The 11136-nt window shown below is 44.0% G+C and overlaps 1 protein-coding gene across 2 annotated transcripts in view; it reads right to left on the bottom strand.

The window, feature by feature from the left end:
• Window positions 1-11136, bottom strand: part of Cacna2d3 (calcium voltage-gated channel auxiliary subunit alpha2delta 3) — a 954216-nt gene that overhangs the window by 533615 nt on the left and 409465 nt on the right. For both annotated transcript variants that reach the window (XR_002821195.1, XM_023715780.1), the window contains exons 6-8: window positions 10689-10820; window positions 6183-6243; window positions 5940-6090 (exon numbers count right to left, since the gene is read on the bottom strand). Coding sequence is in view for 1 of the 2 variants with exons in the window: in XM_023715780.1 (XP_023571548.1) it covers window positions 5940-6090; window positions 6183-6243; window positions 10689-10820 (344 nt within the window). In the remaining variant the exon portion in view is untranslated. The remainder of the gene's footprint in view (window positions 1-5939; window positions 6091-6182; window positions 6244-10688; window positions 10821-11136) is intronic.

Raw genomic sequence — 11136 nt, forward strand, 5'->3', positions numbered from 1 at the left:
TTAGGCATAACATGGAACAGGTATTTTTCATCAAGTATTGATATGTTGAACTTTAAGGCCCTACAGAATAGGATGAAAAAACATTTAAAAAATTAAAATATATTTTAAAAATAGGCATGAAGAATTATATAATTCGTATGTTTATACATAAGTCCTGAAATCTAACCATATACAGCCTTGTAGCAGAACAGTCCCACAACACTCTTTTTCCTGTCTCCTGCCTTCATTCACCACCCCCTTCTTTTTGAACAATCATCTACCCGAGAGACAACACGGCAGCAACTGGCATGTCATGAGAAGCAGCCCATATTCAGAAGACCAGAATGACAGGCACTCTTAGCGTGAATCTACTACTACAAATGGCCATCTTCCGTGCTGTTGCTTAGGTCACAGGTGTCTGCATATATAGTTAATCAGGGTGAGAATCATTCCAATTAACTGCTAGATTAAAAAATCTTCTGAAGATTCTCAAGATCATTGCCTTCCCCATCTTCTACACATAACTGTAAGGCTTGCCCCTGTCAAGTTTACTGGCTCTTCTCCTTGCTCTTTTTTCATTGTCTAGTCTGCAAGTTCTTGCTTTCCTTTTACTTGTATTATATCTTTCTATTTGTATTTCTTCTTTTGAGTTCTTATACTAGGGAAACTATATGATATTTACACATGTGTATCTGGTTTATTTCACTTATGAGTATAACTTCAAGTGGCATCTCATCATCTATGATGACTATTAAGTGACACTACTACATATGACTACTGATGTCGAATGTTCTTTGTGCAAGTTTAACTACTGTCTATTAACATTCTACAGGAATTTAAATGTTAAAATGTCTATGGTTGATGAGAAATAACAGTTCCTGGGTCACACTTTGACAGTCAAGTATACTGCTCTCCTGAAAAAACAACTGTTGTTAATTCCTATTTTATATCCAAATCTGCTCCTGACAGTCATGCCAACCTAAAAAGACAAATCTCAGCCCTCAAGCCTCACAAGAAAACTTACTTAATCTGACTTTCCATGTTTTCAATAATAGAGACCAAAATTAACTATATACAAGTGCCAACTTTTGGCTGTGACACTTGGGACTCCCATCAAAGTAAGATCTTAACAAGGTAAAGCTGAACCTAAACAATGCTGCCACCTGAGTTCTTCCTTCAAGTGCAGCAAAGAAAGACATTGGGCATGAGTCTGTCCCAACTTGCAGACATGGTTCCATCCACAAGCTCGAGGGTCACTGGAAATGTGACTGCCCTGTCCACCAGAGAGCAGGAAAGTCATCCAATTGCCTGCCTTCACAGGAAAACTCACCACAGCCAGATCCATCAATACTTGGCCTGCTTGGTCTTGCCACTGAAGAGAAACAATAGAGCTTGGGGTCCATGGCCCACACTGAGGTATCTTTGTCAGAGTTCCAAGTCTCACTGGACATCTCAGGAAAAAAATCTTTTTCTTGCTGATACGGACACCATATATAGTATTCTTCATGAGTTCAGAAGTTGCTGTATTAGATCTACAGTCTCTATACTGGGCGCTGATGGCCGACCTACAGGACGCCTCCAGACAGGCCCATTCCCTGCTCACTCCAGACACTGTTCTTCACTCATAATTTCCTTATAAATCCAACCTACTCCATACCTCTCATGGGGAGAGGTCTCATCCAAAAGCTCCATGTATCTCTCACCTCTCTTCCCACAGTGCTCGTCCTATAAACCTAACCTCAACGTACAGCCCGGTCCTCCCTCCCCCTTCCCTCGTCGACCAATACTCTGAGACTCTTCCAGTCCCACTCATGCCACACATGCTATTCCTACACTGGTGTACCTCAGAGATTCCATGGCTTTTCCCTACATTCCCCAATACCCAATAATCACAAACATCAGAGGAGATTCAAGCCCATCATTTATCACATTCTTACTCCTCCCCTTCAACATGGTCATGAGAAAATGACACATTCGGATCATAGACTCCCTTATTGCTTCTACCCAGACCACCAACCTCAACAAGTGTTGCTGGTACATGTCCATTCTGAGGCCCGATCCCACAGCCATCCTGATGTACCAAACAGGTACACACCTGTCCAGCGGCCTCCCTTACACCAAACCCCATTCAACACACCTCCAGACAAACAATACAAAATAGACACACAGCTCTTTCTGTGTGATACCTCAATACATAAAACTCCATCTTCCTTTGGCTTGCTCCCCTTCTAGGGACCCTCATAGGGCTTGCTATTATGCTCATGATACCCCTTGCCTCATTTCCCTTATCTGCAATACTATCACCAGATTACCCAAAATTTTAAACACTTCTCTCAGGCCCTACCAGGCCTTGCTCCAATGAGACCCCTTCAATGAAGGCAACTCCTCACTCGGATCTCCAGACTCTGGGCCCCATGACACCCCCGCTCAGCAGGAAGTAGCCAGATGATTTCTTTGACATTTTTCTATCAAATAGAGTCTGGGATGATTCAAAGTTTCCCAGTCACCTTGCCCCAGACACTCTCTCCCTCTTGGTTTCCCAGAAAGCCTTGCCCAAGACTCTCTCCCCTTTGGCCACACACAGAGCCAAACCCAAAACCACAGAACATGTCCACCTGACTTTGACCCGGGCAAGCAACCATGAAACTCTCCTTTGTGAACATTAAAGGTCCCCCACAGACCTGGTAGTCCTTCCAAGAATAGCTCTCCCTCAGCTGTTCCAGTCCATGATCACCCTCACTAACAGATCCTTTAAAGTCTCCTGTTCCCCCTTTATTCACTGTTGTCTTGGTGTGCTAGACAGCTAGCCTGCTTGATGCGCCAATAAATCTTCTACTCATGTCAGAATGCCTGGTCTGGTTGACTGTGTGGGTTCAGACCTAACAATAAGATGCAAGGAAGAGGTTATGGAAGAAAATGACAATTCAGGAAGCAAAAGCAAGAGAGTCTCACTGGTAACCTGCACTGAAAGATGAAAGAGGGAGGTTATGGAAGACGAATGAAATCTGGTCACATGTGAATTTCCTATTACTTAGGATCCTCTACCTATTAGTCAATGCATTGTGTAGACACTCTACCCTGCCTCCTGCGCATGCTAGGGAACTTCAGGATATACCTTTTGATACAATTGCATTTTCAGGTTTTATTTGACAGAGAGATAATCAACACTGCAAACATAGATGGGATTTCTTTGGTGCACTCCATGCACAGAAGAATCCAAGCACCAAAGCACTATGAGTGGAAAACAGATGCTTAACATCATAATGTTGAGCAGTGGAGGGCGAGTTATCCTGTAGATAAAGGATAGACTATATGTGGTGGAAGACCAGCAATTCAAAGCATTTCATGGCAACAGTAACATATAGAAAAGTTGCCAGATATTCTGTAAGGTATGATTCTATTTTTATAGAAAGATTATAGGTGCTTATTAAAAAAAATTTATAAGACTATGTGCCAAATGGGAGGGGAATGCAAGTGTGTCTGACTTGTTTAAAATTCTTACATATGTTGCTTACATTAAAAAGTAATCAATGTGAAAATTGCTGTTACTTAATGGCTTCTTTATGATCTTGATCTTCTAACATAAATTCATTAATCTATCTGGTCCAGTTCCTTACATCTTAGGGGAACAGAGTTCAGGATTCTACTGTATAATAGAAGCCTTTATAGGCTTCGAATTAAAAAGTTCAGAGAGTCTTTCTAGTTGTCACCATAATTATGTAAATAGTCTTTGAGCTCATGACTTATATTGAATATTAACGAACAGATGTATGGTGAGGGTTAATGGGACCACCAATGTTTGTTTTGGTTTTTTTTTTTTTTCTATAAAGGGACAACTGGGGGGAAAGAAAAAGTTCTTTAACTGTCCCATAATAACTGGCATGACTTTTTAATTATCGGAATCACCCTCTGTCATCATTATTAAGTTGACACTGTTCGTATCTTAATGAACTTACATAAATTATTGCGATCAACTGGTTTTGTTAACAGAATAATAAATCCCGCTGATAAAGGATGCACAATGTAATTAGTTAGCTCTTCTTATTATGCGAATTCCTGATACTTCTGTAATGAGTATTTAAAGATTAATAGGAAAGATAGTCTCAAATTAGCCACGTCTTATCTGTGAGCGCTCCCGGATATGTGGGACCCAATTGAATTTACATATTCCCAAGAGGGTTGGCAACTGCAGTAACTTTTCCCTATAAGAAAACAGCAAATTGTCACTAGTTGAGCCTCTTTCCCAAGAACTGCCCCAGATCATATCACTTCATAGTAGTTGGCTGAGGAGACCAGTAACATTCTCTCTACTTGCTGCACAGTAAAACCACAGATCTGAGACTACAGAGGGTCAAATTTCCTGGCTGTGTGACATGTGCCAGTCACCATTGCCACTTGCCTCTGTCTGAATGCAGACACACAGAGCTGGGTGGAGAGTCTAAAAGATAAACGAGAGGATGCACAGCAGTGTCTTCACCCTGTGAGCGGTCTTCACACCGTAAGCACTGAGGAAGGAATGCAGCCGTGTATCGTTCCACCCACTTTTTAGCTTCTAGGTGCTGGGGAGACACAAGTGACTGAGCAGCACTAACCTCTGTGTAGAAAGAATATCATAATCTCTCTACCTTTTCCTCTTTAAGGCTCTGTAAAACCTGAAGTTGTACGATGCCCTGAAGTTGTCCCCTTCTGTCCTGAGACTCCCACCAGAAGAAACCTGTAGGCAGGACATTGAGGCAACAGCCCACATAACCTTAAGGTCACTGAGACACCCGTGCCCTCTGGCTACAGAATGCTGTGGGCACCACATGGGCATCCTCACGCAGCAGGCAGTCCTGATGATGCAGCCTGCTGAAGGACTGAGGGATGTCACACAGACAGCAGCAACAATATTCCTATCCTACCATGGCAGAAAGAGTCCTGTGCACAGGTCCGGGCAGGTACATCCCCCAGCACACCCTGCTTCCCAGCTGAGCGCCCTGTTATTCTGCTTAAGGTAGTTTTCCACCAAGACACTCTGTGTGACATAACTAACTTCTAAGCCCAAGCTCTGTGGCCCTCACCACACAGTCTCTGTTGCCTACCGCCACCACTCCATGTCCCAAATAGACCAGCGAGAGCCAAGACAAGTGTCTACTACACACAAGCACCTACTGAGGCACCCCACTATGGGAAAAGAGTCAGGCTCATTATGACTTTGGAAAGAGAGCGGGAAGGACACACAATGGGAATCATAGCAAAGAACTGGAAAAAAGAAGAAAAAAGCATTTGGAGTAGAAATCTGAGAGCACCTCTTTGCAGGCCAGAAGTTACTGCCCAGTCTCTGCTTGCCTACCTTGGTCCCCTGTGACCCTGTAGGATTTCACTGACACCGTGTCCATGTCAACCTTTTGAGAAAATGCCAAAACCAGCCCTTAATCTCCTCCTGGAGTTGGTATAAGGGAAAAGGCAATGCAAATATTAAGAGTGAGGTACACATCTAGCACTTAATAAATGCACCTTTGTTTCTGAAGGTGAGATAAAGTATTACAAGGTGTGAACAACTCTCCATATTTAACTTATTTTATCTTGATGATCGTTATCATCATGACTGTCACTGGGAGAATCTGGCCTAAAGTTCATTTCCATGTAAGAAAGTCTAGAATTTTAAGCAAGAGCTCCATTCCTCTAGGGCTCTGAAATGCTAGGTCCATTCCCCAAGGCTCTGTAAGCCCAGTTCCCTGAGACATCAAACCTGGGGCCACTCTTCTGGATGAGTGGGGCTGTGTGCTGTGTTGGAAGAGCTGGGCTTTCTCAGTGCACTCTGGCCTCTGCAAACCCTGCACTGTGTACAATTCCATGGGCCAACTTGGGGCTACCCAAGTTCTCATCCCTTGGCCAAAAGCAGTAACACTGCTACCTGGCTGGTGCTAAAGATCAAATGAACCCAAAGTGCCAAGAACACGCACAACAGCCACACTCACAGCAATAATGTTGAAGAAGTCATCATCCCCCAGAGTATCCAGAATAGATGACACTGTCTGCTTTGCAATAGTCAAACGGAGTCCTTTCATGCTGCCGCTGACGTCAACTAAAATGACCACGTCTTTTGGAGAAGTCGCTGCCTGGATGTACCTAGGTCAGAAGAAAATTAAGTCAAAAAGGATCCTGGCCTCTCTTCAAATTTTCTCTTTGAGAAATAACTAAGGGATGTGACTACTGCCTACCATTTTCGGTTCCTGCAGTCAAAGGCAATGACTCCATTCTCATCTGGTTCCCATTTAATCCCTAGAAGAAAAATGGGGTTATGAGAAACCCAGAAACTTCAAATATTTATTCATAGCATTTCAAGCTTGTTCTTGTTTATTGACTGAATGGACAGAGTGAAAAATCACATGCAGAGACCAGCCATGGAGCTGATCAGAAACTCCACAACCAGCTCCGGGCAGGCACCTTTGGGTCACAAGCCCACCGTGAATACAGGCTCAGCCTAGTTGCTCCAGAGTTCGAAGGAGTGGAAACACCTTTAGTGCTGCCTTCTCTGCCCAGAGAGGGCCTGACCGCAGCCCCGTTCCTTATCCAAAGCAGTTTCTCACTAGTCCACAAGTTAGAGCAGATGGCATCATTTAGAAAACTCTGGGCCAAATCTGGCCCCATCCCTGGACGCAGGTGAGATAATGTCTACAGCGTGGGGTGGGAGGCAGATATCATACGATACCATTTTTCCGACTCAGAATATACACAGGACTGTTCCCTCCTTGCTTCTGTTTTTAAAATCAGAAATGGAACCTGGATTTCTACACTGAAATGAAATAAAATGGCTGCAATTATGCTGCATAATAGAGTTAGAATTTCAGTCTCTAAACCCTATGAAGTTTTCCCTAGGAACAAAATTGAATCCGGCATCCTCAGACTTGCAGTTTGCAAACTGGTGAGGGTGCATCCAGGGTGACCTTATCTATTTACCACTTAATGTTCAGAATAAAATTTCACTGAAAGAGAACATTTTCTGCTTTACAGTAAGTGAGAAAATCATTTTCAACCATCAGCGCTGCTCAGAGATGGAGGATTTGAAATATAGACATTGGAGATAAGAAAATAAAAAGCAAGAAGTTATTTTCATAGGAGAAAACCCTGCTTGGATTATGATACTGAGTGTGTCTGGTTTCCCATTAAGGGCACCAGAGTTTTGCACCTTGCTAAGATATTGTTAAGAGCGTATGTGCTAAGCTCCGGTGGCCTCGAGATGGTGGATAGTGCCACAAAGGAAGTTCTCTCACACCCTCCAGTACCCATATTTCCCATAAGCACATGGGATAACTTTATTTTTATTTTGTTTTCTAGTGCTGGAGATTGAACCTAGGACCTTTGAGGTGAGCTGCTCCCCAGCACTTCTTATTTGGAGACAGAGTCTAAGTTGTTCAAATGCCCAGGCTGGGCTCAAGCTTGTAATCTTCCCATCTCAGGTTTCTGGCACTGCAGATGAGTGGCGCCTATCATGCCTGCCTGGTACTCACCTTAAAGAGCTCCCCTCAAGGAATTAGAAAACAGGAGTGTAAGAAATGGCCAGTGGAAGGTTACTAAGTCATAAAGATGAAATACAATAGGCATGATATTGTACAATAAAGAATAAGAATGCGATTTATTTAAAACCTGTCTCACATACTTTGTTGTATAAACCTAGGAAAAGTTAGATTGTTTTCTTGAAAATAAGGGTGGGATGGGCATGGAAACAGACCAGCAAATATCCCAGCAGAGAGAAAAATGGGACCCTGAGGGTGGAAGGAGCCCATCCAACTGAAGGACAAGGACTTCTGGCATGGCTGTCCACACTGGAGTACAGGAGCTGCCCAGCAGCTGAAACCAAACCAAGAGGCCTAGTGCCTTGGTGGTCAGGACATGAGGTACACATCAGGTATGATGGAGACCGTACCCCGAGGCTGCTCCAGGCACAACTGCACTGAATATAATAATAAACATCACACTTTCCCTGGACATCAGGAATGGATGAGGCCTGTGGGGTCATCTTTCCAAAGCTAACACTTGAACCAAAGTTAGGACTAAGACCTATTCTCTGCACTGCCAGGCCCTCACAGTCTTCCTTATGCAGGCATTTCTATGGGTGCGTTCTCTGGGAAGTTCTACAGGAAACAAAGCTATGTGGCTACATCACAGTCTACACACCATAGGAAGAAGACCAGAGGCTGGCATCTCAAGCACGTTCTAAAGTTCTAAGACATGAATACCAGAGGCACCTCCTGTGAAGTTCCAGGCAGCACAAGAGTTCTTGCATGTTCATGTGCTGTGACTTGAACTTGGAGAGGCTTGGGTGTGAGTACAGACAATTGTCACAGGCAAGCTCCCAGGCCAACACCTACTAAAATTCTGCTTGGAGGAACTTGTGCCCACAGTCCTTACAGTTGGTGTATCTTCTGAGTAGTCTTCTAGTAGCTCTTACTCCTCCCAACTCAGTATAAAACGCCCTGCGTTTTATATGATCTATTCATATTTTCTTCCAGGGTGGTCACTGATGCATCCTCCTTTGGGGTTCTACACTCAAGAAAACAGTAATCCTGACTGGTACTCCTGGAATGATAAGGCTGACCATGCCCACTATCCACCTGTTGGCTGCACTGGTGGGCATCTGACCTAGAGCAGGACAATCACTGGATATTTTTTGTCTAAACTATTTTAACACATCCTCTATCCTCTCTGGGGCCCTCATGGAGAAATTCTGCAAGCTTATAGTTATAGATTTTCCTCCTGAGCTGACCACTATGGGTGAAACAAGGTAAAAGTGGAAGAAGGAGGAAATGAGAGATGGAAGGAGAGATCCAAATCCAAGACTTGAGCTCTGTGTGTCCCAGAGTACCACACAGAGCTCAAATCACACAGGACTCTAGGTGAGTTTCTTCCTGGAGTCATCAGAATTCTGTTTTCGTTACTTGCAAATGAAGTCCCTGAGAAACATGTTTCTCCTATAAGAGAGCACTTCCCAGTAGCGCAGGTTGAGGAACTGGATATTCTACCCACAGGTCTGCACACAGTACTTGGTGCAAAGCCAAGACTAAGGATACACTCACATAAGAATGAAGGTGTATTTTGCCTCAGGATACCCACATTCGCCCTTGATTCTCAGTGGGATAGTACTCTAGCCACCAAATGATGGGTTCTGATGCAAAATACATCCTAGTAAAATGTTTCGCGATCACTTGTGAAATCACATTATGAAAGGCCGGCAAGAGGGGTACTCTGTGAGCCAGTTACCAGGGCAACAAAGTACTGTAGAAGACTGCATTACTTGTCTTTTGGGATACAGAAAAGATGCAGTCAGGATGCTGCCAAAAAATGTTATAAGAGGACCATAAACATTTCTGACCAACCTGTTCTGACCAATAAGAGCCTTGGACACAGATTAACTGTACTTTTCTTAGTAGACAAATCCTTTATGAAGACTGCCTTTGTTTTCCAATGCCTTGTGGCTCTAGTTTAGGGACAATGCCCCATGGTTAGATGACTTAGGTGGTGAGCAGCTTGCTACACAGGCCAGCCTCCCCACCAGTCTCCAGCCTGAACAAAATCTGCATCAACTTTTCTCTGAGTGCCATCAAGGCAGACTGCAATTTGCAACACTGTAACTTTAATAGTCCCTGTTACTACAATCTTATCTTAATAGGATGCTCATTGCTTAAGTTTCCGTGAGCTCCAGGAGGAAGCGTGTGTATCTTGCTAGACACAACTCTAGGGAAATAGAGAAAAAGCTGGCAAAGCAGACCCCCCGGCAGGAAAGTCTCAGTGCACAGACGCCATGTGCAGGGTCAACAGCCTCCCACGGCAGAGCCAGCTATCTCCAAGCCACAGACAGGGAAGACATCAGGTGCCTAGCCTTACTTAATGAAAACATAAAAGACGCCACTTAATTGCTCCAAGATTATGCAGGGTGTTTTGGTTTTTTTTTTTTTTTTTTTTCCTCTTCTTTTAGGTTGAGCTAGTTAATTTCTACAGCTGTGACGCTGGCACAATTGTAGCCTCGAGTCCTGTTTTCACAACTTGTAAGCAAAATTAAAACTTCCCTTTTTAATTAAAATTCAAACCAAACCAGAATTAAAATTGTATTGCAAAGCCGAGGCCTAGGGCAGCCCCAGAAGAAACACCTGTTCGAATGGCATCCTGGACACATGCACCCCTGCAGCAGCCTTGGGCAGTGCTGATGCCAGGCGCAGCACGCTGGCCACTTATCTCCACCCGCAGGGGGAGCTGCTCTGGGCTAAGCGACACCAAGCTCCAGTCCTCCGTTCCCTGTGCCTTTCAGTTAGAACCTGACCCTGCCCACATATAACTCGCTCTTTCCCCTAGAAAACAATTATCAGAATAGTAGCAACAATAGGAAGAAAACCAAACTCTCATTTAGGAGGTGTAATAGGGGGCCTTTCATACCCCAGTTTTTCAGCTTTGATTGCAGCTCTATGAATTTCTCTATTGAGAAAGATGCTGAAGCTACAGGCAGGTCCTGAGAGTTCTGTGATAGTTATGTGTGTGCGTGTGTGCAAACATGTGTATGCACAGGCATATACAAATATCACTTGAATTTTTTCCTCCCTGAACCTTAACAACAAAACCTAATCTTTCATTTCCTTCCAAGGGAAAGACCAAAAACTTTTAACCCTGCATTTAAGGAAAAATATCACAGGACCATCAGTCGGAATCATGGTGGTCAACACAGTGATACTCACCTGGATACTGTCTAAAAAAGCCCTTCGCGCTTCCAAAGTACTGCCATATGAGAGATGGGTCACGGTCAAAATTATCTACAAAGACCTTGTTTAGGGATTCAGACCAGTAGACTCCATTGACAATCGCAGGATCTGAGAAAGGAAGAGAGAAAAGGGTAAGAAGTCCACACAAGCTAGAATCTCTGAACTCTCAGGCAGCAGGGCAGCCTGGCCCGCAGCCCATGGAGCAGTTGGCTGGCAAGAGAGGCAGCACTCCTGAAAAGCCGCTCTTCCTCCTGTCCCAGCCTCTGAGCTGCCTGGAGCCTCTGCTCCTTTCGTGAAACGCGTCTCTTTATTTGTAGTTTTCAATCCCACAGAAATCCTGGCTGTTAAAGGAGCACAGAGACCCTCTTTGCAGTGCTTTCCTACCTAGTCCCCCTACTGATCCAGAACTCAGCATATAAAACAG

The sequence above is a fragment of the Octodon degus genome, unplaced genomic scaffold (genome assembly GCF_000260255.1).
Source record: "Octodon degus isolate 3935 unplaced genomic scaffold, OctDeg1.0 scaffold00043, whole genome shotgun sequence".
Classification (NCBI taxonomy): domain Eukaryota; kingdom Metazoa; phylum Chordata; class Mammalia; order Rodentia; family Octodontidae; genus Octodon; species Octodon degus.